Genomic DNA, 27,811 nt, shown 5'->3' with positions numbered 1-27,811 from the left:
GGGAAACTGTTTCACTGAAACAAGGGAGAAAAACTTTCTGTCTGGATTTCTTACATGCTAAACTGAAGCAACCAGATTAAAATTAACTTCCCAAACGTATTTCCTCTTGAAATGTCACTGTGTAACTGCTGTGTTGACTGAATCAAAAGATTAAACCAATTACAGATTTATGACTCCAGGATATTTCTACCTTAGCCACCAGATATCTTGATGTTGTTTAAAACCTTAGATGATTACGGGTGTTTTGTAATTACAACAGAATAAATAAAATAACACAGCGCCTTGCAAAGCATGTTTTCTAACATAATCAGAAAAAAGCTTCCAGTATCTTTTAATTGTCAAAATGGGGGGAAAAGCAACCATTCTACTTCTAGACAAGCCAAATCTAGGAACTATAATCATCACTTGCTTAAAATTACTTGTTCTTTCAGCATCAAAAGGGTCACATTCCAATTATGTTTGCATTAAAAAAACAAAACACATGACATTTCGTTCACAAATCCTGCAATACTGCAAAATCAATCACGCTTGGCGCAGCAAACTTTAGCTGGAATCGAGAACGCTGAGGTCAATCTTGAAATAGACATAGGGGTAGTAGTCTTGATTGCTTAGCTGCAAGCCTGGAATGTCGACTGAAGTCTAGGGGGGGGGAAATTAGAGGTGTTTGAGATAGGTGTTACAATTTTTACAGAATTTGAGGTAATAGTACTTCTGAAACACCATAACAGGAGCAAGTCCTGTGAAAGGAAAGACTTCAAACAATACAGAGGTCAATTTGGAAACCCCGAGATTAGTTTAAGGAAACTAAGCCCCCAGTGGAAGACACTAGGTCTGGGATGGCGGCCTGATGGCACGCGTGGACACGCGAGCTGCCTCCAGCTCAGCTCCACTATGCATGTGCACGCTTCCCTCCAACCAACTGATTTTCGAGTCTGCCCTGTTTGCAGGAGACGTGCACCCATGCACAAGGGGGTGTTATCTTTCTCCACATTCTGCCGCTTGTGGCCACGCAAATCTCCGGAGATTTCCCCTTTCCCAAGCACCATTTGGGGACGGGAAGCTTTCCCCCTTCAAGCACCGTTTGGGGACGGGAAGCTTTCCCCCTTCAAGCACCATTTGGGGACGGGAAGCTTTCCCCCTTCAAGCACCGTTTGGGGACGGGAAGCTTTCCCCCTTCAAGCACCATTTGGGGACGGGAAGCTTTCCCCCTTCAAGCACCGTTTGGGGACGGGAAGCTTTCCCCCTTCAAGCACCATTTGGGGAAAGGAGGCTCCCCTCCCCCTTCCAAGCACCTTTAGGGGATGGGAGGCTTTCCCCCTTCCCAGTGCAATTTTGAGATGGGTGGATTTTTCTCCCTCCCAACACTTTTGAGGATGGGGGGCTTTCCCTCCCCCCCCACTCCCAATGCTGTTTTGTCATGTGAGGCAAAAACTGGGGGAGGGTTGCACATGCATGTGCAGCAGCAGGGCACATAGGAAGGACATTGCAATATGGGTGTAGGCATGCACGCACATATGAAAGCATGCATGCATGTGCTTTGGGCACCCAAGGGCCAAAAGGTTAGCCATCACTGCTCTAGGTCTTCTGAAAACCATGACAGATGTTGCAGGAACTAAACGGGCCAATTTTAGGGTGGGGTAATTGTAGCCCTGGGATTTCACACAATACTCTGCTGGGGAACCACAGCCATAATAATAATAATAATAATAATAATAATAATAATAATAATAATAATAATAATAACAACAACAACAACAACAATAATAATAACAACAATAATAATAATATCTAAAAATCGAGCTGCAACGACTCTGGCATAAGCCAGTGAAAGTGGTCCCAGTGGTACTTGGCACGCTGGGTGCAGTACCAAAGGATCTCAGTGGACATTTGAAAACCATCGGAATTGACTAAATCTCCATCTGTCAATTGCAAAAGGCCGCTTTACTGGGATCGGCAAACATAATTCACTGCTACATCACACAGTCCTAGGTGCTTGGGAAGCGCCCGACTGGTGATGAAATACGAAATCCAGCATAGTGATCTCGTTTGCTGTGTTTTATTGACAATAATAATAATAATAATAATAATAATAATAATAATAATAATAATAATAATTTATTAGACTTGTATGCCGCCGCTCTCCGGCTCACAACAAATAATACAGAAATACAGTAGTACCCCTAGATACGAGCATAATTCATTCCATAATGGAGCTTGTATCTCAAGGCAACTCGTATTCTGGAACAAATAACTTTTTTCCCCTCGGAGATAACCAAAAGCAAGGATTCTAACCAAAAGCAAGGATTCCTGCGCCACCTAGTGGACGCTCGGATCGTATCCCGAATTTGAGCTCGGGAGTAGAACAGAAATGTCTCCCCTCCTAGCTCGTATCTGGAAATACTCGCATGTAGAGCAGCTCGTATCTAGAGGTACCACTGTACAAATCTAATATTAAAAACAATTATTTAAAAAAACATTATAAAACAGTCAAACAATCCAAACAAACCATACATAAAATGGTTTATGACCTGTGGATTTCAACTGGCTCAGGAATTCTGGGAGTTGAGGTCCACAAGTCATAAAAAAGCCATGGTTCCTCACCTCTGCTATAAATGATTCATTATCTTTTATTCAACCGCCTCCTGATTGGGAGGCAGAAGGTGGTGTCAAAATTGAGACAATGAGTAGGGTGGGTGAACGGAAGACGTTACCCATTTTGTCCTATGCTTCCCACAGCCCTGGTTTGCCATCTCCATCCTTAGGTGGGCCACCTGCAATGGCATACTTACGTCCATAAGGCTGGCTGCCGCTATTTCATCCAGATGCTTGAAAACTGCATTTAATACTTCTCTCAACTTCTTCATAGATTTCTTATTAGGCTGAAGTAACATGGCCTGGAAATTCACTGGTAACCCATACCTTGAATGGATGTAATGGAGGTTAAACTGGAATGCAATGCAAGGAATTTTTACTTTATCAATTATCTTCATTTTGCTTTTCTTTGTGACTCAGAGTTTTTAGTCTTAAACTGCATCAAAGATTGTTTATTTTCCTTATTAACACTTAGCACAACATTTGCCAAATTATAGTCTGTTTATTCCTGGAATGTTTAAGAACCCAGTCTGCAGGCTACCACCAAAGTATGTTTAAAATCAATGAGAAAGTTAAACTGATCAACCAAGATATGTAATGACTGAACTGAGATTGTGATTGGCTTTAGGAAAAATGCATCCTATGGAATTTCAACTGTTTCATACCTGAGGACAGATTCTGAAAAAACTCTTAGTGCCTTTATATGGATCCAAGCCACAAATGCTTCACTGAAGTTCACCTTCAACCATCTCAACAGAGGACCCTTTAATGAGTAAAATATGATATCAACAGATGCAGTGTCATTCTCAAAGGCTCCAAATTTTTTGATGATTTCACAAAATAATATCAAATATATAAGGAGCTATGAAATCCGCTGTCTTAAATCCTGCCTTAAACTACATTTAGGTATCGTCATGGTACCACAGTACTTTACCCAAATGGCTAATTGTGTTTTCCGGTCCATCCAGCAAGGTTGCAGCTAATTTGATTCAGCATCCAGTGATTAAAAAACAACTCCTTGGTAGATAAAATAGGGTTGACATATCAGGAATTTTAGATCCATGCAGAACCTGTCACTTGTGGGCTGCATATACCTCCAATCCTATTTTATGGCCTTCAGAATCTCCAATTATGTCCCCCAAATTCCACTTTTACTTCATTAACAGGCAGAGAGGGCATGTTTTCATGGGTTTCATACAAAATAAAGTCTGTGGAGGATTCAGTTACCCATTCGCTCCCACAAAATCCGAGCCCTCCAAAAATGGGGCAAACTTGATATTAACAAGTGACTCAAGTAATCCAACCGCCTACAGTTTATGGTGCTACCTCTGGCTGGGGAAAGCTTGCAAGAGAACTAGCCAACCAGGGGTGGGTTCCTCCTGAATCGGATGAACCGGTAGTGATCCGCTGGTGACGTCATGATGATGTCACCAACCTGGTTCAGTTGGTGCCAGCCCGTGGGTGCTGCCATCTCTAGTTGTATTCACAATGTGTTAAATTTTGTTCCTTTTTTTTTTTTTTTGGTTTAGCCTGAGATGCAAACATAAGTACAGTGGCACCTCTACCTAAGAACGCCTCTACTTATGAACTTTTCTAGATAAGAACTGGTTTCTACTTAAGAACCCAAGCCCGAAAAAATTTCCCAGGAAATTTGAGAGCGGCACGAAGGCATGGCCAGTTTCCTGCCATTCCCCCTGGGTTTCTCTCTGGCGCAGTGTATGGGAGGCAGCCACACGCCAGGTGTATGGGAGGCGTGTGTTCCTCGCCGCCTCAGAGTACCTCTTTTTTTTTAAGCCTTAAAGTTTTGGATTTTTTTTGATTCCCCTCACCTCACCTTCCTCCTTCAGCAGCGACTGTCCTCCTCCTCCTCCTCTTCTTCTTCCTCCTCCTCCCACCCAAATTCCGAGCTTTTATTTCTTTCCTAATAGGTTTGCACTCATTATTTGCTTTTACATTGATTGCTATGGGAAAAATTGCTTCTACTTACAAACTTTTCTACTTAAGAACCTGGTCACGGAACGAATTAAGTTCTTGAGTAGAGGTACCACTCTAATTGATTAATTTATGGGCCAATCAGTCATTCAGATTATGGCAATGGATTAATTCAGCACTCAGGTTAAATGTGTTGTGTGAACAACACTTTCGGATAATGAATTATCTTAATACGTACTGCATTTCTGGGTAAAGCATTAATAGTAAGATAACGTGGTAACTTAGCAAACAGCAAGTTGGGCACAGAAGTCAATACAGACAACTTGAAGATGTTTACTTACATACTGTTGCTTCTTATCAGAAGCTAACTTCCTCATTTCCTCCTTTTCGCACTTCAGTTCTTTCTCATCAAAATAAAATTCCCGCACCATGAACCTTAAAAAAAAATAAATCCATGTAAACATTCAGCACTTGGGCTTTTGGAAAGCTGTTTCCTCCCTGGCCTTTAGAACACAAATGTTCTTTTGAACCACAAGGTACACAATCTAGCTGGGAAACAAGGTACGTTTTGGCTGTGTGGGAGTAAATCATATTAGACCAATTTTGAAAGCTTTTAGGAGCTCTTGTCATCCTTAATAAGCTTGCTTTATTTTCAGCTCTGTGAGCCCCTGCCGATGCATCAGACTGGAAAAAGTGACTCATTAGCTGAAGTTATGAAAGGTTTCTTATTTTGCTGTATATTCTATCCTTCCTCGCTGAATTTAACAGCCATCCTGTGTGTTTGGTTAAATGGAGGGCCAGTGGTCCCAAATAAGTGATGATTTTGGCTACAGAGGCACTATTTGATGCAGGGATGGGGTCATCAAAAGACAGAAAGGACAGGCCCAGTTGAAGCCCCATTCCTCTATATCAGTGGTCCCCAACCTTTCCTTTGCAATAACTATCCAAACATTTGTTTGGATGCCTCTCCCAATGGACTCCTCATTAGGCAGCAATCCAAAACATATTTGCATGAGAATTGCGAGTCCAAGCAGGCATTTCATGTGCCTAAGAAGTGTGTGTCACCCACAGATACCAGGTAGTCCTTGATGATTATGATAGTAATAGAAACTTCCCATCACAGTCATAAGTCATAATGGTCATGCAACAGTTCACCCATATGACTGACCCAATTTCCATGGCAGTTGTTAGGTGAAAACCATGGTCATTAAGGGAACTAATAATTTACAATGGGCTGGTTTTGCTGGAAAACAAGAAGTTGATGCCCGTTTTCAGCAAAATTGTAAAATCCAGTCATGTGATTACAGAATGCGAAAAAAAAGCCATAAATGCAGGCTGGTTGCCAAATGTCCAACATGCAATCACATGACTGGGGGGGTGACTGTCAGAATTTCAGGGAGGTCCATTGTAACTTTGAGCAGTCACTAAGTAATATTCATAAGTTGAGGGCTACTTGTAATCAGAGCCTAGCCCAGAGGGGGATCTCATACAGTATATAGAAGATGCCACTGAGACAACTCTTCTCTCTTAATATCATATGAAAATCTGCAAGTGGTGGCGTTACTAGCAAAACTTCTGTTTCTAACTATTCTGATTTGACACAAAGGGTTGTTTCCAGTAACCGAGTCCCTAAATTATTCAAAGTCTAGGGTTAGGGTAATTCAAGGTTTGAACTGTAACATCAAACATTTGAAACCAATCAGACATTTAAAAAGCCATGGCATATAAGACTGCTTTATTTGTCATCCATTCCTCATTTGTGTTCAATGAAACTACTTGGCTAAAAATGATGTTTTAAAACTATATTCTTCTCTTCTCTATCTCTTCGGTGTTGGCCCAGATATTCATTTTATGAAAATGTTCTTGAAACAAATCTTGTTAAAATATGCATGAATTTTGTGTTCTTAATGTAAGATAAATAGAAGTCTATTCTTATAGTAGACACTCCCTACATCCTCAAGATTCATGTAGGGCAGAGAAGAATTTTCTGCCACCTCTTCCTGTTCTACTGATGGGAAAAGGCCCACCCAGGGATCCATATCTATGCAAATTATGCAAGAGCTGTGATAAATTACCGTATTTTTGGAGTATAAGATGCCCCTCTTTAACCCCCACCCCACCCAAGAGGGTGAAAATTTGGGCGCATCTTATACATTGAATGTAGCCCAGCCACCCCCCACCCTTTGGCCTCTGCCTCCCAGCAATTCACCTCCTTGCAGAAAGCAACCCAGAGCCTAATTAGCACAAGCCACTGTTTATATGCCTCCCAATCCTCAGATGATTGATTGAAGCTGTAGGCAAGCCCACATGCTAAAATGAAAGTGAAACTAAAGCTGCACGGAGGCAAATTGCTGGCAGGGAGAGACAAGGCAGAATTTTATTTTCTTGTGCTAATCAGACTGTGCTAAAACTGACTGTTGTTTGCTGCAAGGAGGTAAGTCAATAACTATATATGCCCATAGAATGTTCAAATTATTAAAGACTGCTTTATTATTGTTATAAATAACTTAACAAAATGAAGAAGCTTTTTAAAATAAATGCTTCATCTGAAGCGCCCAGTGCTATTGTATCTTCTTTTAAATAGTAGAGAATAACTACACTTCCAGAAAGCCACATCAATTTTAACAGGATCTGTAAAAGTATAATCTGAAATGTAGCAGTGTCCTGTTTAATATTAAGAAAAGGCAGCTGAGTTAAACCCTGACTTAGTCATGTTTGGAGTAGATCTATTTAAATAATTGGGAGGAGTTAGTGTGACTACATTTAAGAAAACTTGCTGGCATTAATATACTGCTGTAATATACATTTCTCCAATTCTTTGCTATTTCTGTGGATCAGACACACATGCACAGAAATACACAGCAAACAGTGTATATCATCTGTGCTGTTTGCTGTTTGCTGGGAGGCAGAGGCAGATTTATATATTCCTTGTTTTCCTCCCCCAAAATTAAGGTTTGTCTTATACTCCAAAAAATACCCTACTGCATGGATGAAACTGTCTTGTTTCATTTCAGAACAAGAGAAAGAGCCTGAACTATTTTGGTTTTGACACAAAAGTAGAAAGAAATTAGTACAGTACTTGTTATCTCTGGCTTTGGTCTTAAACTCATCAATCACTTTTCGGAACAGGGTGACTGTGAAGAGCCCGCCCTCTGCATCTTCAGCGATCATCCTGGAAGAATCCAGTTATTTTAAAGCCTATTTTGCTTCTCTGTGGTAAGTGCCAAAGCAATTAACAACAGCGAGAGTGTAATCATGATTGTTAATAATTATAACTTATCCTAAATAGTAATTGTCAGATTCAATTACTTCCTCAGCAGTTTCTTAATTTACACAATAATATTGTGATGCATACTCTATTGTTATCCCCCCCCCCCTTTTAAAAAAAATATTCCATTTAGTCACCACCATGTTCATCTGATTAACAGAAGGAACTGGGCCCTTCAAAAAACAACACACTTTTCAAAAATTGCTACCTACATTCCCTTACCATCCCCTCCCCTTACCCCCTCCCTTCTCTCCTCCCCTCTCCATTCCTCCCCTCCGCTCCTCCTCTTCCTCCTCCCCTCCCCTTCTCTCTCTCCTTGGCAGTAAAAAGCAACCTTGTTATATAAGAAGAAATCTCAAAAAAGTAAATCTCAGCAGCTTTAATACAACCTCCCCTCAGACCCTTTAAAGCTTTATGCAATGAGATAATATTAATATTTCATACTTTTTAAAATGAGAGCAAGAGATATTTCTTGTCACAATTTGCCACAATTCAAATTCTCTCTTTTTTTCAAAATTCCTAGTAGAACAGAAGCCTCGTTAGTAACTAATCCCATTTAAGTTTTTTCAAGGGTCCCCTGCAATATTCATACTTGCATAATACCTGACTTCCAACGATTCTGAGCAAAAGGTTGAAATCTGTTAAGAGAAACAATACAGTCCAAAAGTTCTACTTACTTTGTAGAACGAGGAACCACCATATCCGAGAGTGATTCGTAGGTTTTTTGCCATTGCACATAGCTTGTTCTGCAACAAGACACATTTTGTACAGCATCTCTGTATAAACTTCCACTTTAAGTACAATGATTGTTACTTGTCTTTGCAGAAATTCAGAAAATCTTAGTACCAAGTTGATAAGTGGGGGTTGGACTAGATGACGTCCAAGGTCCCTTCCAACTCTGTTACAATTAACCATTACTAAACTATGCAGTCATTAAATGAGACATGGGATTGCAACGGACTTACTGTTACATTTTCAGACTGAAGCACATAGGCTTCAGTCAGGTCCTCCATTCTGGAGGGAAAAATACTGGCTGCTGATTGGCTATAGACCAGGGATAGGCAAAATTGGCTCTTCTTGGGCTTGTGGACTTCAACTCCCAGAATTCCTGAGCCAATCATGTTAGCTCAGGAATTCTGGGAGTTGCAGAGTGCCCAAATTTTGATCATGTGGCCTCAGGAATTGCTGCTATGGTTGCAAGTCCAAGGGCCACTGATAACTTTACTTTTTCAGTGTAGTCATTATGCAAAGACTACTTGTAAATACAGTAATACCTCGTCTTACGAACTTAATTGGTTCCGGAAGTAGGTTCGTAAGGCGAAACATTGTTTCCCATAGGAAACAATGTAAAAGTGATTAATGCGTGCAAAAAGAAAAAAAATCGCAAAATGGCGCTCCGCTGGGTGCTGCCGCCCGGCTGTCACCTTTTAAAACAGCCGGGGGGCTTCTCGGCGTCCTCCAGAACCTGAACCAGATGTCTTCGTAACATCAAAGCTCCGCCCATGGAATTCCCTATTGGGATTCCCCACCTCATTTCCAGCCTCCATATCGGCCGAAAACGCCGCTGCTGATCGCAAAACCGGCGCTCCGCCGAGTGGCACCGCCCAGCTGTAACCTTCTGAAACAGCTGGGTGCTTCTCAGTGGCCTCCGGAACCCGGACCCGAACTTCCGGGTTCGGCGTTCAGGAGAACACTGAGAAGCCCCCCAGCTGTTTCAGAAGGTGACAGCGGGCGGAGGCGCTTCTCGGCGGCCTCCCGAACCCGAAAAGTTTGGGTTTGGGTTTGGGTTCGAGAGAACGCCGAGAAGCCCCCCAGCTGTTTTAAAAGGTGACAGATTGGCGGCAGCACCCAGCGGAGCACCATTTTGCAATCTGCGGTGGGTTCATAAGCCGAAAAAAGTTCGGAAGAAGAGGCAAAAAATTTCCGAACCCCCGGGTTCGTATCACGAGGGGTTCAAATCACGAGGTACCACTGTGATTCACAGTGTGAATTCAAGCAGAGCTAAGCTGAGTAATTTATTATAGGCAATAAACTCTCAAACCTTGTCCTTTTCCATTAACTCAATGGTTAGTAGAGGACTTTCTATCAATTCATTGTCTCAAAATTTTCCTGGCAAAACTGGCATAATAGATACAGAGAATTTTCTCCAAAAAGTATTACAATACTTTTTATTGTATTACAATTATTCCCATCTATAGGATATGCAACTTTTTCTTACTTAGGAACTACAACAAGTAGAGTGATGAGATATTCAGAATTCAGTACAAAGTCTTCTTTGTTCACTATATCCGTTAACGTACGGGTCAAAAGATTTCCTCTGGAAAAACAAAAGCCAGAAAAAAATCAATAGAGGATTTATCTACCACTGATACTTTCTAAGTATTAAGTAGAGGTTTAATTGGATGATTAGAAAGAAAATGTTTTCTGGGAATTTTTGGGCAAACTTAAAGCAAATTTGGCCATTATGGTAAGCTTAGAGGAAATGAGTACTTTTGTTTACTCTGGTTAAACAGATTTATTAATGCATTTCCACTAAAGAGCTGATCAGAGAGATAATTTGGTGTAATGTTTAAAACCCTAGGCTAGAAACCAGGAGATGGTGAATTCTAGTCCCAAATAAGGCAAAAAGACATTTCAGCTTTAGGAAGCAGGCAATGGCAACTTGAAAACTTGTCCAGAAATGCTAGAAGTCATCAATATTGACCCAAAAGAATCCCAAAACCACACTCCCTGATTAAGCCGATATTACTTATCTGTATTACTATTGTATGTTCCCAATGCAACTAAGATGTTAAGACATCATCATAGGAAGTCAATATGCCAATCCATACAGAAAATGCAATTCATTTAAATGTATCTAAACACATACATTGTTTTTCTTTCCAAATTCTGGAGATTTCCTTTGATGTTGTTGTAGACTGCAGCTCGGCTTTTCATGTCTGCTTCGATTTGTGTAATTTGCTAAACATGAAAAAAGAAATCCAGTTGAGCAATATGAATTCTGCATCCATTTTCAAGTTGAGATATTTCCATACATGCAAAAGTCTATAGAGAATATAGATTATATTGTTAGAATTATCAAAGTCTAACACACGCACACACACACACACACTGTAGATAGATAGATAGATAGATAGATAGATAGATAGATAGATAGATAGATAGATAGATAGATAGATAGAGATAGATAGAGAGACAGACAGACAGACAGACAGACAGACAGACAGACAGACAGACAGACAGACAGACAGACAGACAGACAGACGGAGAATAGAGTCTGCTTAGAAACTTCAGTATATATAGTCTGTATTAGTTTATATATAACTAAATAGTCTCTTTAAGTCACAGAAGATACTTCTTAATATAACATAGATATTACATATTTATTTTCTCAGACAGGAATACGGTATCTTTGTGGGGAGAAAGATGAGGAAAGAAGATATTTACATAATGCTAGAATTGTCACTACTTATCATATCCAGAATTGGGTTCCTGAGAGAGCTGTCTTCAATAATTAAATACACTTTAATTAACAGCATTTTATTATCATTCCTGGGAATGAGTTTTTATAAGCGTGCTTCTCGATACAAGAGAAATGAGGGAAAACAGTGGTTACCTTTGCTAATCCTTCTGAAATGTTCTTCAGTGGCTGTTTTATTGGATACTTAGCCATGTCCCATTCAAACTTTTTTAGATAACTAATCAAGTCAACTGAAACGATAAATGTAAATCCAGTGAGCTGCATACATATAACAATTATTCCGAGAATAAAGTACTCTTTTCTCATAAAAACCTGCATTCAGACTCTCTTGCATTTAGGATATAATAAATTGGGAAGTGTTGCCATCTTTTATTTATTCCCTTGTCTAGATGCTAATCCACATCTCAAGCTCCCCTATGTCAATTATTTACAATTTAAAAATAAAATAAGAATATACCCAATTAATTTCATGACGGGGAATATATTTATCTTAGGCCTCGTCTTGTCAATTTAGTTAGCAAATAAGAAAGTAAAGATTTTGATTACTTAGTTAGCTTTAATTTAGGGCAGGATTAGACAATCCATAGCCTACATAATGTGTCACTGAATAACTGAAATGCTTCATAGCCACAATCAACAAGATCCAGGGCCTGAAAGATGTAGTTCATATTGGCTAGGGCGGTGTTTCCCAACCTTGGCAACTTGAAGATATTTGGACTTCAACTCCCAGAATTCCTCGGCCAGCGTTTGCTGGCTGGGGAATTCTGGGAGTTGAAGTCCAAATATCTTCAAGTTGCCAAGGTTGGGAAACACTGGGCTAGGGAACCATAAATTTCCCTGACTTGTTTTATTTCTTAAAAATCTGCTTTTGTGGTTTTAGCCCTCTTCTTTTGTGGGTCTTTTGAGCCAGTTTGGTCCACTTAAATGCTGTTCAGTGGTGAAATCCATTTTTTTTTTACTACCGGTTCTGTGGGCGTGACTTGGTGGGTGTGGTGTAGCTTGGTGGGTGTGGCTTGGTGGATATGGCAGGGGAAGGATACTGCAAAATCTCCATTCCCACCCCACTCTGCAGCCAGCCAGAGGTAGTATTTGCCGAACTATTCAAAATTTCCGCTCCCGGTTCTGCAGAACCTGTCAGAACCTGCTGAATATCACCCCTGTTGCCAGATCAAATAAATGGACAAGCACAGAGATGACAGCAGAAAAAACATTTGAGGATGCTCCTAGACATCCAAGCAACTTGTGTAGCTCTTAGCAGGGTCTTAATAATACACAGAAAAGAATTCTTAAGTGAAACCTACGTCACTTAGAGATCCATGTGTGTGAGGTGGTATGCAAGAAATGTATGGGACTAAACATTCACAAAGCATTTTGATACATACACAATACAAATTTAGGTGATCTAGGGCAGTGTTTTTCAACCAGTGTGCCAAGGCACACTAGTGTGCCGCAAGACATGGTCAGGCATGCCGCGAAGAAGGAAGCTCAGGTTCCAATCTCGCAACTTTTTGCTGAGAGAAAGAGAGAGAGAGAGAAAGAAAGCAAGAGTGAGAAAGAAAGAAGGCAAGAGAGAGAGAAAGAGAGAAAATGAGAGGAAGGGGGAAAGAGCAAGAGAAATGAGCAAAAAAGGGAGGAAACAAAGAGAAATTAGAAAATGATTGAGGCAGAGAATGAGAGGAAAGAGAGAGAAACAAAAGAGAGAGAGAAGTGACATTAAACATATGATAAAAAAGCACCCAAAGAATAAGAGAGCAAAACCCCCCAGCCCTCACTTAATTTTGGAAATGGTTCAAGAGTGTGTATACACACACACATACACACACACACACACAAGGGGGGAGGAGACAGGGATGGAAAAAGAGAGGAGAGTGTCTTAGAGTGTCATTTTGTGTCATTTTGGTTGGTGGTGTGCCCCAGGATTTTGTAAATGTAAAAAATGTGCCGCGGCTCAAAAAAGGTTGAAAATCACTGATCTAGGGAAATGTATAATTGCGTCGAGATAGTCGCCTCGAGAAGGGCGTCATAGAACTCGAAATAAATAAATGACTGGTACATAAGTAGATGTGGGGACCTCTTCGTTAGTGGATGGCTTGCGTCTTTCAAATGCCTATAACCCAGGGAAGAGACCCAGGGGAAGAGCCTTCTCTGTGGCGGCCCCGACCCTCTGGAACCAGCTCCCCCCGGAGATTAGGATTGCCCCCACCCTCCTTGTCTTTCGCAAACTCCTTAAAACACACCTCTGCCGTCAGGCATGGGGAAATTGAGACATCTCCCCCAGGCCTATATAGTTTTATGTATGGTATGTTTGTGTTGTATGTTTTTTAAATAATGAGTTTTTAGATATTTTTTAAATATTAGATTTGTTCTTTGTACATTGTTTTATTACTGTTGTGAGCCGCCCCGAGTCTGCGGAGAGGGGCGGCATACAAATCTAATAAATAAATAAGTAAATAAATAAATATAACAATCCCCTACCTTTGTGGTATCAGCCTGACTCCCTTCTGGTATCTCAAAACCTTTCTCTAAAGTGTTGCCTCTCCCAGAAAGAGTCACCTTACCTTCTTACATTTCCTGGGTATCTAAAATCTAATGTGTGTATGAAGGACTTGGAGACCTGAAATCAACAGGCGTTATCTTTAGCCCCCCTCCTATAAAATATGCACGAGGTAGCTCAGTACGAACCTACAAGAAGCAAATGAAGCTGCGTGTGCAACAAGAGTGGTGGAAGCGGCAACCCCCGCCTGGTCTTGGTTGGTGGTGTGTGGGGTGTTGTTTTGCTGTTGGGGATGGTGGGATGGATGTTGTGGGATGGATTGCGGGTCTTGTTTTTGACGCAGTCGGCATGGTAATCTATGTATAAGTTTGTTTCACCTAGATTTCGGTTCCAGTTGTGGCCAGGAGAGCTAAGTGTAAGCTAAGTGGGCTAATCTGCTATTCTAACCAATCATCTGATTCGCCCATCCTCACTCCCCACCAGTGAAGGAAATAGACTGGCGACTGTTTCCTAATCAGCAAGCATTGCTTGGTGGCAGTGAAGGGATCCACTTACCTTTTCCTGCCGGTACCAGGATCCTGAGGCATGTGTGTGTGCCCCCACACGAGATTTCGCTTATGCGCATGCGCCCAAAGCAAACGCTTGCACAGGGATGCTCATGCGGGCAAGATTTTGGCAATTTTTGCCTTTTTTGCTTCACTTCAGGGGCATGCACAGAAGCAAAAAAAAACCCATGGGGGCACGCACACATGTGTCGTGGGCGCATGTGCCCCGCCAGCCCCCTCTGGCCTCCACCAAAAAGTCCTACCGGATCGCCGATCCCATTTGTACCAGGTGGGGCCCATTACTGCTTGGTGGGCAGGAAATGAAACAAGAGGAATGATCACTTCCTTTCCTTAAAATGGCTACAACAGCTACATAAGGAAAGTACCATGAGCCACCAAGAATGTAGATCAGCAAAGGTTGTCGATTGTTGGTGGTGTGCGTTGGGGCTTTTGCTTTTTGTTTTCCCCTTTAAGGACTGGTGAGCTACCCTCACGTATAAGGTACAGGTAGTCCTTGACTTAAAACCATTTCTTTAGTGACCATTCAAAGTTGGTTATTCAGTGACCATTTAAAGTGTTGGTTATGACCTATAAAGCCCTTCATGGCATTAGACCAGAATATCTCCAGGATCGCCTTCTGCCGCACGAATCCCAGCGACCAGTTAGGTCCTTCTCCGGGTCCCGTCGACTAAACGATGTCATTTGGCGGGACCCAGGGGAAGAGCCTTCTCTGTGGCGGCCCCGACTCTCTGGAACCAACTCTCCCCAGAGATCAGAATTGCCCCCACCCTCCTCACCTTTCGTAAGCTCCTTAAAACCCACCTCTGTCGCCAGGCATGGGGAAACTGAGATAACTTCCCCAGGCCTATATTGTTTATGTATGGTATGTTGTGTGTATGTTTTCTTAAATTATGGGTTTTTAGTTTTAATTATTAGATTTGTATTGTACATTGTTTTTCTATTACTGCTGTGAGCCGCCCCAAGTCTACGGAGAGGGGCCGCATATAAATTTAATGAATAAAATAAAATAAATAAATAAAAGATACAACGGCCTTGAAAGAAGTGGCTTATGAACATTTCGCACACTTACAACTGTTGCAGCGTCTCCATGATTATGAGGTTTACATTCAGGATGCTTGACGTCTGATTCATACTTATGTTGGTTAAAGCAAATCGTGGTTACACGATTCCCTTTTTGCAATCTTCTGACACGCAAAGTCAATGGGGAAGCCAGATTCACTTAACAACTGGGTAACTAACTTACCTTCAATGCTTCCCTTAAACAAAGTGACAAGAAAAGTCACAATGTGACTTAATGAATTTCTCACTAAATAACATTAATTTTGGGGTCGCAAGTCAAGGACTATCTGTGTACCAGACCCAGGATGCAAAATCTAAATAACCACTAGATGGCAGCAGCAAGCTATATTTGCTGCTGTTAAACTCTCCTCTGAGTTTTTACAGTTTAGATGGGGAAACCTGAACTAATCCATTCAGTAAAAACTGCAGGAACCCGTTTTGCATGCTGAAGAACACCTGTGATACAATTGATCATAAGAAAACAGAGGCATGCAAAAAGTTTCACACACTCCAGTAGTCCCTACAGTTCCTTCCACTATACATGCAGAGTGAGTTAAAAAGAAAGAAAAAGACTGAAGGAAAGGGGGAAAAAATCAACAGTAGTATAGAAGGATGCAGACCTGCAGTAATCTGAGTCATAGGGAGATGGTGATCAAGCTACGGGGTTGTTACTAGAGAAATCCATCGTAACCTGATCACTGTACCCCTACAACCAGATGTGGGCTTGACTCTATTATTAAACACACTAGTGCATGCTGGCCAAGACACGTGGCCACCCAAACACGACATACCCTTTAGACATTTCATTTTGTCCTTCGCGCCTGAAATACAGTAAGTGCAATTATTGATCTTCAAAAATACCTGACTTTAAAAAAATATAGTTATCGCTTGAGACAAGATGTCTGCCGAAGAACAGAATTCCATTATGGGTTTATGCTATCGATAAGACATTTCAAGAGTACATTAAAGATAGTTTTCAGTAGGAGGCACAAAAGCTTCTTTACGCAGGTATGAACTAAAGATGAATTTGGAGCAATTTTAGCCTCTGGAATGCTGTCAGTTGCAATGTTCTCGAGCGATTGCAGCTTAAAGTGTCATTTTAGTCCGAGTCGATTTTTTTCTTCCTATCTGTTATATTTACTCTTCCTTGTGCTAAGTGTTCCACTGCTGATTGCCGGTAAGGGCTTTTCCATATTGTTAGAAACAGTTAAATACTTCGAAATATGTAGAATAAATTTGTATGGAACTGTAGAATATACATAGTCCTCAACTTACAATCACAATTCAGCCCAACATTTATGTTGCTGAGTGAAACAGTTGTTAAGTGAGTTTTGCCTCATTTTACAACTTTTCTTGCCACAGTTGTTAAGTGAATCATTCCAATTTTTTAGTTAGTTACCCAGTTGTTAACTTAATGTGGCTTCTTCATTGACTTTGCTTGTCTGAGGATCGCAAAAAGGGATCACATGATCCCAGGATGCTGCAACAGTCATAAATATGAACCAGTCACCAAGCATCTCAATTTTGATCATGTGACTACAGGGCTGCTACAACAGTCAGAAGTGTGAAAAACAGCCGTTAAGTCATGTTTTTCAACTTTGTAACTTTGAATGGGCACTAAATGAATTGTTGTAAGTTGAGGACTACTTGTAAGAGCCACCTCTCTGGTAATCAGGATTCCTTGTAAAACAATCACAATTTTTTAATCATATAAGCAGTGAAGAAAAAAAACCATTTTATCCATAACTCACAGCACATAGAGTGATAGGAATTTGTCCTAAAACTAATGAAAAATACAACCTACAAGCATTATTTTCTAAAACTAGAAGCACCATCTAATTTCCTAATAAACGAGCGTATTAATTCCAGTAGTTCTTACTGGAAACCAGGGGTGAAATTCTCCTGGTTCGCTCATGCCTGTCGGTCGTTGGTGAACTATTTATTTATTTATTTATTCATTCATTTGTCCAATACACGATACATATGGAAGAGAATAGACATGAAGTAATATATATAAAGATAATATGTAAAAATAGAGGAGAAGATATATGAAAGGAAGAAAATATATATGGTATATGAACTAGTTGCAAAGGAAGCTCCACCCACCCACCCAGACACTGCCATTTGGGTTTGTTTACCTTCTGTGCATGCTCAGAATGCTTTGCACATGTGCAGAAGGTAAAAGAACCAAAATGGCGGCATCCAGGTGGTTAGGTGGAGCTTCACACTGCCTATGTGACCGGCTCTCCAACAACTGACAAGCAAGAGCGAACCAGGAGCATTTCACCCTGCTGGAAACTGAGTGAAAACAACAAACTGCACCCAAACACAAAAAATATATCCATGATTTCAAGGCTTACCTCCATTAGCCAGCAGGTTTTCCTGTACTTTATCTTTTGAATCTTCTAAAACTTCTCCAATATACTGGGAAATTTTCTTTATTACACTTCATACAAGAACAAAACAGTAACATTCAAATTAATTCGAGAAAACATGAAATAACTTTACAGCTACAGTAGACAGTAAAAAAACATCGCTTTCACAGTCCCTAAGGTGAGAACCAAGGTGTAGGCAGAAGTGGACAAAAGACAGATCAGTGATGGATGAACAGGAAGTTTCAATAAGAACAAAGGGAATTGGCTATTTTTAAAAGTGTGTTTAAAAGGAGACTGTATTAAAGGCCTAAAAATAAGAAAATAATGCTCTTTTTAAAAAATTCTATGTGCATGATCTTCTGTTACTTTTGCACCCAATTCTGATTTATGGGCTAACAATTCAGTCCTATTAATTTCTCTATGATACAAGGTTTGTGTTATGTCGGAAATGACACTGAATCCGTTGTAGCTTACCTTGTATTTATTGAACAAGAGCTGTAACAATAACCAGTAACTAACACTACAAAAACCCACAACCCATGCCGACAAACTGTTCCTCTATTCATACCTTTTAAAACGGCAGGAAAAGGCTGAGACAGCTATTTATTTTTGATGGCATATGTCTTGACCAATCAACGGCTGCTGCCGGCTGGCCGCTCAGGACCAATCAGATGAATAGTTTGTTTAACTGTCAGACATAACAGTTTGTTTCCCAATTGCTACTGCGTGTTAAGAAAATAAGGTGTGGCATTGTTCAGGAAGAGGAAAAAGCAAACTTGGAATCAGGGTGTGTATATGTAGTTTGCTTTAAACAATAGCCTATAAGCAACCACAAATAGGGGAAGTATTGCTGAAGCCCATGGAATCCACAGATGCTCCTTCATGGATGCATTTGAGCATGTAACTGATATAGCACAATGGGAAAAGTCCCAAAATACTTCCTTCACAATAAACATTTCTTTATGTTGGTTATGACCTATATAGCCCTGCATGGCATCAGACCAGAATATCTCCGGGACCGCTTGCTGCCGCACGAATCCCAGCAACCGATTAGGTCCCACAAAGTTGGCCTTCTCCAGGTCCTGTCGACTAAACAATGCCGTCTGGCGGGACCCAGGGGAAGAGCCTTCTCTGTGGCGGCCCCGGCCCTCTGGAATCAGCTCCCCCCAAAGATTAGGACTGCCCCCACCCTCCTTGCCTTTCGCAAACTTTTGAAAACTCATCTATGTCGCCAGGCATGGAGGAATTGATATATCCTCAGCTATCTTGACTTTATGTATGGTGTGTTTGGGTTGTATGATTGTATTTTTAATAGGGGTTTTTAAAAATTGTTTTAACATTGGATTTGTATATGATGTTTTACTTGTGAGCCGCTCTGAGTCCTCGGAGAGGGATGGCATACAATAATAATAATAATAATAGTTGTTGGGGTTTTGTTTTGTTATTATTATTATTATTATTATTATTATTATCATCATCATCTTAAATTGGACATTCATTGACTTTTGAAGTATTAAGTCTCTACCCGGATTTCCCAGGACTCTTAATTCTATACCATTTTAACTTTGGTGAGCATTTAAAAATAGGATTGCCAGGAGAACGTGCCATCCGAGATGGAAACAGCCCAAGATTAGACGGGCAGAGAGCATCAGAATGCCACGGGCTGTTTACAAAGTGACATGGAAAAATACTCTGCCTCCTTGTGTAAATAAGTAATAAAACTGCACGGGAAACAAGAGACCCTGAAAACTCTTGCCCCTTCTCTGCTAGGCTGGTCCGAAGCTGTGCTGGCTGGTTTCTGCGGTCTAGATGTACCAGCATTTCTTGCATATGTTGATCTAATAACAATTCCACTAACAATCTGCTTCTCTGCAACTATAACACAAATGCTGAGTTCATTGACATAGCTTCAAACCTATTCTGTCTTTGTTCATGGGCTTCAGTATCTGTTGCATATACAGTAATTCTGTTCTGAGCTTCCCCGTCAGCTTCTTCTATAAAAGAGTGTAGTTAATAAAATTGTGGGTTTAAATCTCAGGGCAAAAAGCTTACTCTTATGAGGCATCTCTGCAGTTGCCTCTGCCCTTTGGAAAATCTTGACCTGAGAGATAAGGCAATCCCCCTCCCATCTCCTGGTTTTCCAGAAGATAATTAAAAACTGGCTCTTCCAATTAGCATGGGACCCAAGGGTATGATGCAACTCTGGGGATGGCTGGTAGCTTGAGGGAACCTTTTTAGCCATATGAATTTTTAACTTTAATTTTTTAAAATTTAAAAAGTATTTTTTTTTACTTTTAACTTGTTTTTAATTTGGTTTTTAGCTGTGCTTTTTAAAGGGTGTTTATATTGTTTTATCATGCTATTGTTAAACCACTCAGAGTTGCTTAGGTGACGCAAAAATATAAATGAAAATCTACAAAGGAGAGAGGGCAAGAGATTAAATGTGCATCGCAGTGTGGGAACCCTGTAGTTTTGGCAGCAGCATGGTTAGGAATGGATGTCTATACATAGAGCGAAGTTGAATTATTTAATTCTTGGCGACCATGTTATTGTTAGGAGCCTGGTGAGAAAACAGATGGATTCTGAGAAACAATGTCCCACTGAGGAGCAGCAAATCTATTTCTTAATAATAGGCCTGTGTGTTCTGCATTTTTTAAAAAAAAAATAATTCCCCAACCCTCAATAAAAATACAAAGCTTCATTCTTCTAACTTTTCATCCAGATGCAAGGACCTGGAAGAAAAGGAGAAAGCCTCAAAGGTGCTTTTTCAAAATGGGGTTTTTTTTCCCCTTGAGGAAGAAGAAGCTCTTTCGTTTTTCATCCAGGAAGCTTCATCAGTTCTGGCTGGAGGATGATTGGTGGTGAGGAATTGAAGGATTAGGAACTGGGGTGGGTTCTAACTTACCTCGCTACTAGTTCACTTCCTTGTGCACTGTGTGGGTGCACACATACACACGTGCAGTGCTGAAATTTTTTAAAAAGTAAAATAAAAGCCAAAAACAAGATGGCGACCACATGCAAAGTGCCAGAAACTTGGCACATGCTCAGAAGAAAAAATGCATTAAAATTAAATATATATATATATATATTTTAAAAAGATGGTGGTGCCCATGGACTGGAACTGACCAAACTGGATCCATGATGTCATCATGATGTCACCAGCAAGTTGCTACCGGTTCGGATGAACAGGTCCAAACCTATCCCTGATTAGGATAAACCCTTCCGTTCCCCTACAGCAAGTCAGAACTTATGAAGCTTCTTGAATGAAAAGCGAAACTCTTTTTTCTCAAGAGAAAAAGAAAAATATATATACCGGTAATCCAGTTGCCTTTTGAAAAAGCATCTCTGAGACAATCATGGGCTGTTTGACTGAGAAATCTCCATAGCAAAAGGGGAAACAGAATTGGAAAGTGGGCATTTAGAAAAATAAATTAGAGAAAGTAGGGTTTCTGATCTGTCTTGCCTGTTGGACTACGGTTTTCAGTGTAAAATAGGCAAAGGAATGGGGAACATCCTACCCTCCCCCCCCCACCAACCAACCTTTGCTCAGGGCTGTCAAATTATTATTATTATTATTATTATTATTATTATTATTATTATTATTATTATTAATTAGATTTGTATGCCGCCCCTCTCCGTAGACTCAGGGCGGCAAATCCCACTACAACGTTTCAAATATACATTTCATTTTCACCCTTATATCTTCTTTCCCAAATTCTATGCTATAGAAACATAGAAGACTGACGGCAGAAAAAGACCTCATGATCCATCTAGTCTGCCCTTATACTATTTTTTGTATTTTATCTTAGGATGGATCTATGTTTATCCCAGGCATGTTTAAATGCAGTTACTGTGGATTTACCAACCACATCTGCTGGAAGTTTGTTCCAAGGATCTACTACTCTTTCAGTAAAATAATATTTTCTCATGTTGCTTTTGATCTTTCCCCCAACTAACTTCAGATTGTGTCCCCTTGTTCTTGTGTTCACTTTCCTATTAAAAACACTTCCCTCCTGAACCTTATTTAACCCTTTAACATATTTAAATGTTTCGATCATGTCCCCCCTTTTCCTTCTGTCCTTCAGACTATACAGATTGAGTTCATTAAGTCTTTCCTGATACGTTTTATGCTTAAGACCTTCCACCATTCTTGTAGCCCGTCTTTGGACCCGTTCAATTTTGTCAATATCTTTTTGTAGGTGTGGTCTCCAGAACTGAACACAGTATTCCAAATGTGGTCTCATCAGCACTCTATATAGTGGGATCATAATCTCCCTCTTCCTGCTTGTGTCTTAGTAGTCCTCCTGTGTCTCTTAGTGGTGGCTATTACCAATGTGAGAGAAAAATGTTCTCCCTGATTGACTTTGGCTTCCTCCAATGTAGGGGGACTTGCTTCTGGGTTGAGAAATTAACAGAGAAGACCACCCTTCAGGTATGTGAAGTCTGAATATTAAAAACTTGCAGGAGGTGGGGGGAGGGATTCAAAAAAGATTCAACTCCAGGTGGACATCTTTCCAAATAAAACAAAAAAGAGCTCTTTAGACATTCTTAAAAGTATTCCTAGTGCTTCTGCAAAAAATGCTATTTCCCACACATTCCTCTCCCTTCCCCACAGCCATTGGTTCTTGTCTGTAAATGTCTCTTCAGAATAACTGAATAGAATAGATCAATGAAGAGGCAGGATCCCCTTTTCCTAGCGACCTGCTGATTACCTTGGGGTGAAACTTACTGTTTCCCTAGGTCTAAATATACTGCTCAAAAAAAAATAAAGGGAACACTCAAATAACACATCCTAGATCTGAATGAATGAAATACTGTATTCTCATTGAATTTGTTATTTGCACAACTATTCCATTTGCACAACAGCATGTGAAATTGATTGTCAATCAGTGTTGCTTCCTAAGTGGACAGTTTGATTTCACAGAAGTTTGATTTACTTGGAGTTACATATTTAAATGTTCCCTTTGTTTTTTTGAGCAGTGTATATTCGTTTCATAATAAAACACAGGAGTTAGACCCAACTCTTCTTTAAACAGAATACAGTCAAACCTGCCTGATCTGGCTGACTTCTAGGACCAAGCTTAAACAAGTCAGAGTTAGGTTCAAGCAGGAACCTTGTGACCTGGGGGAACAACTTCCATTTGTGTTTGTATGCAGTAAATAAGTTTTATTTTACCTTTCAGCAAAACTATCAAGTTTTCCCAACTCATCTGAGAGGCCAACCAGTGTGTCCAGAGTTCCTACCTGTGGAAGGGAAGACAAATACTTTAACACAAACAGAAGAGCTGCACAACTATTTTACTAGAATGATCTTTTAAAATTTACTTTTTGGAACAATTGATCCTTTGTGTAATCAAAGTATTAAGGGCACTGGGAGGAAGCCAAAGTCAATCAGGAAGAACATTTTCTCTCAATGGGAAATGACAGAAATGCCTCTTCTTCTATTCTAACTAAGGAAAAACTGAAGGTTATCATGTGATTATAAATCTACTTCTTCCCTATTTTTATTCTCGGTGTTCCTCAACAGCTTTATTGCTCACAGTATATTGTATATGCAATCATAAGACACGGGATAGAATACAGTATATATTTTCTTGCCAACTTCAGTAGGAAATGTAATATATGTAATCTAAGTAGAAATTGGTTGCAGCAAATAAATTCATTGCATCTCTCCCTGAAATTATTACACAGTGAAGGTGCTTTTCAGATATCAGCCTTCTATCATAGTCATAGCATTAATCCCTACATTTTTTACGTATACTGTAGTACTTCACCAAAATTAGCTAACATGTTAATGCAGTATAGTATTGTAATTTAATAATTTAATTTAATTAAGTAATTTAATAATTCCAAGCTCTGTTAACTATGAGAAAGTTTACACAGCATACTAAGACTTATTTGGAATGGACATGCTAATGGCCTTGGTAACACATTATTTTTCAATTATGGTAAAATATGACACACTGACATTATGTACACATTATAATTCCCACTTCCTTGCAGACACCCATTAAATTTCTATGCATCTCCATTCTATTCCCAATGAAATGTATATGCTCCTTATAACTAGGTTCCATTGAATTCATTTGGATTTAATGTATTAATGCTACAATTCCATGTACCGTACGTTTCTTTGTGAGTGAATTCTACTTAATTTGTCTCTATGTAAGATATCTGTTGCAAAGTTCCACTTTGATTCAATGCAGTCTTGACCATTAAGGGTGCTCATAGGTTGTTTAACTTAAGTTCTTTAAGGTTTTCTGCAAAGGACAGGCTTTAGTAGAACCAAGTTAAACCTCCAGATTTTTCTGCTGGTAATTAACTCATTGATTAATAATAATGGTGCATGCTATTCATGCACTTTGGAAAGCAGCAGAATGATATACTGTATATATATAATTCAGACTAATTTTCCCTGTACAGAGACCCACTCTATTAAAAAAGAAGAAATATATTTGATTCTTGCCCCTATTCTTGTCTTGCTCTTCCTCCTTCTCCCCTTCCTAGCTTTTCATCCCACTTTTTACCTTGAGGTCAGGGATGGCGAACTTGCTGTTGCTGGACAGGTTGGCTTTCGAAGTCACAGTATTCATTCTGTCCCAGGCAAGCAAATTTGCCTTATCCCCTGGAGCTGAGATTAGCCAGAACTCTGACATGGTGGAAAAGGATCCTTGAGTACAAAATCACTATAACTAAAGAAGGGAAAAAACCCTCAAGAACACAAAAATAGATCAGCTAAAATTTTAAACCAATTTTTTTAAAAATCAAAAAGGTATTGGTATATGTCAGTCCATACAGGGAAACATCCATCACCTTTCAATCCAAATTTAAAATTAAATGTGACCTTCTCTTCAATGTCACCAAGAGGCAGTAGTTCCTCTTTTCTTCCCCCTCCCTGTCCTGGGTTGTTTCATCTTGTTAGTAGGGAGGAGTTTTTAATCGCAAAGGTTTGGGCATATGGAGCAATTGACAATCATTTGCAGAAGTAGTAAGATGATCTGTTCATAATTCCAATCCAAGGAAGGACGAAAGAGCTTAAAGCAATTTTCCCACAAACTTGGCAACTTTAAGATATGTGGATTGCATCTTCCAGAATTAATAATAATAATAATAACAACAACAACAACAACAACAACAACAACAACAAAACAACAACAATTATTATTATTATTATTATTATTATTATTATTATTCCTGCACGTTAGCATAATTATTACATATGTTCATGTCCTTCATCTTTATAATACAAATATCAAAACAGATAACAAAAATCAACTTCATTGTAAAAATATAAATGATAGGCAGTTAATATATGTTGTCATATTGGCATGGCCATGATGTAGAATTAAAAAAAAAAATTCTGTTTAGAAACATCACAACAATGAAATGCATATATAAAATTACTAAAGCATTATGAGAAAGAGTGCAGAGGTGGCAGTTTTCTCTTTCTTCATTTTGTACATGAGAATCTATGATAATTTTTATCATTTTTAAAAAAGAGAAATATGATTTACCTTGAGCTTGACTCCTGGTTATTAGATGGATATGTCCATGTTCATAGTAAGGATACAGAATGTGTTTGCCACAGCTGTTTTTTGGGAATCTTTCAGTTTTCCAACCTAACCTTCAGCCCTGCATTTCCTAGTGGTCTTCTATCCTATCCTTAATCAGTTCCTTCCCTGTTTAGCTTCTTCAAAGAAAAACAAGTTAGTTGGAGGCTGCAACCTGCAGAGACTGCCCACTACCATTAGGAATAGACGAAATGTGGTTGGTCCTATGTATCCATGTTTTAACCCAAAAGAAAGATCATTAAAACAAAAAGCAGAAAGCCTAATGAGAAGAAAGAAAGGGTTAATTAACTATAGCCTTAATGGGTGTAAAAAGTGACCATCCTCAATGTTCTTCAGTTTCTCCCTTCAGTTTCTCCCTTCATCATTGAATCTTGAATTTATCTGGTAATGGCCTTCCAAGGTTGATTCCAAGGCAAAACTGACACCTTTTAAAAAAAAATAAAAACGACCTGGGACGGATGGATCCCTGTCTTCTTTTGCCTTTCCAACAGAAAAACAACCACAGCGTCGTAAATATCACAAATTAGGCTGGCGATCGGTTTTTTTTATTGGGGATGACTCACGTCTGCTTGGATGTTGAAAGTAGCTCAAGACGGCTGGGCTTTGAAAATGCCTTTCCCCATCACTCCGGAGCTGCTCTTCAGAAACAAGAGGGAACGCAAACGGCCGGGCTCAACGACTAGCAAATAGCGCGTTCTCTGTTCCCACGACGCAGCGACGACCGCCGGGCTGAATAAAATGGACCAAGGAATAATTTATTTTTATTTATTTATTTATTTATTTATTTATTTATTTATTTATTTATTTATTACTTAGATTTGTATGCCGCCCCTCTCCTAAATTGATGATGATGATGATGATGATGATGATGATGATGATGATAATAATAATAATAATAATAATAATAATAATAATAATAATAATAATAGCAGCAACAGCCCACGAGGCCGATCCCATCCCATCATTTCAGTTGGAAATGCTTCGGCTTTCCTTTCCAAGCCGGCGACGCAGCGCGCTCCCTTCACAGCCGGAGCGGCGCAAGCAACCGGCTTCCCTTAAGGAGGGCGGTGGGAAAAGTTTCCCACCGCTTGACTTACCTCAAGTCCTCTGAGACGGCGGCAGGTGCTCTGCTCCTCACCGGGTAGCGGCAGGCAGCGCGGCTCCGAGAGAAGCTCTCTCCTCTCAAGTGGACGCCTGAGGCTGAGGGGGAGGAATTGGACCTTGCAGGGCGCCGAGCCAACGGCGGCGGCTTCGCTTTTTTGAAAGGGGGGGGGGAAGGCCCACCCCCGCCGCCTTTCTCTGCCCGGCGGCGCTTGACGAAGCTCCTCCTTGGCCTCCTCCTCCTCTCAGGTTCAGATCTGGCGGTGCCTACCAGGGATGGACGATTCCTCCCTCAGGGAGGCCCTGTCCTCTGTCAGACGATGAAGGCGCGCACACGCCCTGACGGGGAAGCTTTAGAACTTTTTTTTAGGGCTGACGCATGATTTCTTTTTTCCCCCTTCTTTCTTTCCTTCCTTCCCTTCCTACTCCTCTCCTTTCCTTCTTTCCTGACCTTTTTTTTCTTGTCCTGTCCTGTCTTAATAACAACAACAGAGTTGGAAGGGACCTTGGAGGTCTTCTAGCCCAACCTCCTTTCCTTTCCTTCTGTCCTGTCTTAATAATAACAACAGAGTTGGAAGGGACCTTGGAGGTCTTCTAGCCCAACCTCCTTTCCTTTCCTTCTGTCCTGTCTTAATAATAACAACAGAGTTGGAAGGGACCTTGGAGGTCTTCTAGCCCAACCTCCTTTCCTTTCCTTCTGTCCTGTCTTAATAATAACAACAGAGTTGGAAGGGACCTTGGAGGTCTTCTAGCGTTTCCTTTCCTTCTGTCCTGTCTTAATAATAACAACAGAGTTGGAAGGGACCTTGGAGGTCTTCTAGCCCAACCTCCTTTCCTTTCCTTCTGTCCTGTCTTAATAATAACAACAGAGTTGGAAGGGACCTTGGAGGTCTTCTAGCCCAACCTCCTTTCCTTTCCTTCTGTCCTGTCTTAATAATAACAACAGAGTTGGAAGGGACCTTGGAGGTCTTCTAGCCCAACCTCCTTTCCTTTCCTTCTGTCCTGTCTTAATAATAACAACAGAGTTGGAAGGGACCTTGGAGGTCTTCTAGCCCAACCTCCTTTCCTTTCCTTCTGTCCTGTCTTAATAATAACAACAGAGTTGAAAGGGACCTTGGAGGTCTTCTAGCCCAACCTCCTTTCCTTCTGTCCTGTCTTAATAATAACAACAGAGTTGGAAGGGACCTTGGAGGTCTTCTAGCCCAACCTCCTTTCCTTTCCTTCTGTCCTGTCTTAATAATAACAACAGAGTTGGAAGGGACCTTGGAGGTCTTCTAGCCCAACCTCCTTTCCTTTCCTTCTGTCCTGTCTTAATAATAACAACAGAGTTGGAAGGGACCTTGGAGGTCTTCTAGCCCAACCTCCTTTCCTT

General features: G+C 40.3%; 1 protein-coding gene across 4 annotated transcripts; it reads right to left on the bottom strand.

The window, feature by feature from the left end:
- Positions 1 to 294: 294 nt before the first annotated feature.
- ATP6V1C2 (ATPase H+ transporting V1 subunit C2) lies at positions 295 to 26,684 on the bottom strand. Of its 4 annotated transcripts, XM_070733001.1 has the most exons (15): positions 26,436 to 26,684; positions 25,282 to 26,067; positions 24,295 to 24,459; positions 22,944 to 23,011; positions 17,753 to 17,838; positions 16,184 to 16,213; positions 11,409 to 11,503; positions 10,662 to 10,753; positions 10,011 to 10,109; positions 8,470 to 8,538; positions 7,604 to 7,696; positions 4,866 to 4,959; positions 3,258 to 3,355; positions 2,790 to 2,919; positions 295 to 639 (listed from the first exon to the last, which is right to left on the bottom strand). In XM_070733001.1, exons 3-15 carry the CDS (start codon positions 24,421 to 24,423, stop codon positions 544 to 546), a joined length of 1,179 nt encoding a protein of 392 aa, XP_070589102.1. In that variant the 5' UTR covers positions 24,424 to 24,459; positions 25,282 to 26,067; positions 26,436 to 26,684; the 3' UTR covers positions 295 to 543. The 4 variants fall into 4 exon arrangements, with proteins under 4 accessions (XP_070589102.1, XP_070589103.1, XP_070589104.1 ...); XM_070733002.1 differs by lacking the exon at positions 16,184 to 16,213; XM_070733003.1 differs by lacking the exon at positions 16,184 to 16,213 and having other exon boundaries at positions 25,902 to 26,067; positions 26,436 to 26,676.
- Between the last annotated feature and the right edge of the window lie 1,127 nt (positions 26,685 to 27,811).

Source organism: Erythrolamprus reginae, chromosome 1 (genome assembly GCF_031021105.1).
Source record: "Erythrolamprus reginae isolate rEryReg1 chromosome 1, rEryReg1.hap1, whole genome shotgun sequence".
Lineage (NCBI taxonomy): Eukaryota > Metazoa > Chordata > Lepidosauria > Squamata > Dipsadidae > Erythrolamprus > Erythrolamprus reginae.
The sequence above is the reverse complement of the archived record's forward strand: the minus strand, read 5'-3'. Positions and strand labels throughout refer to the sequence as shown.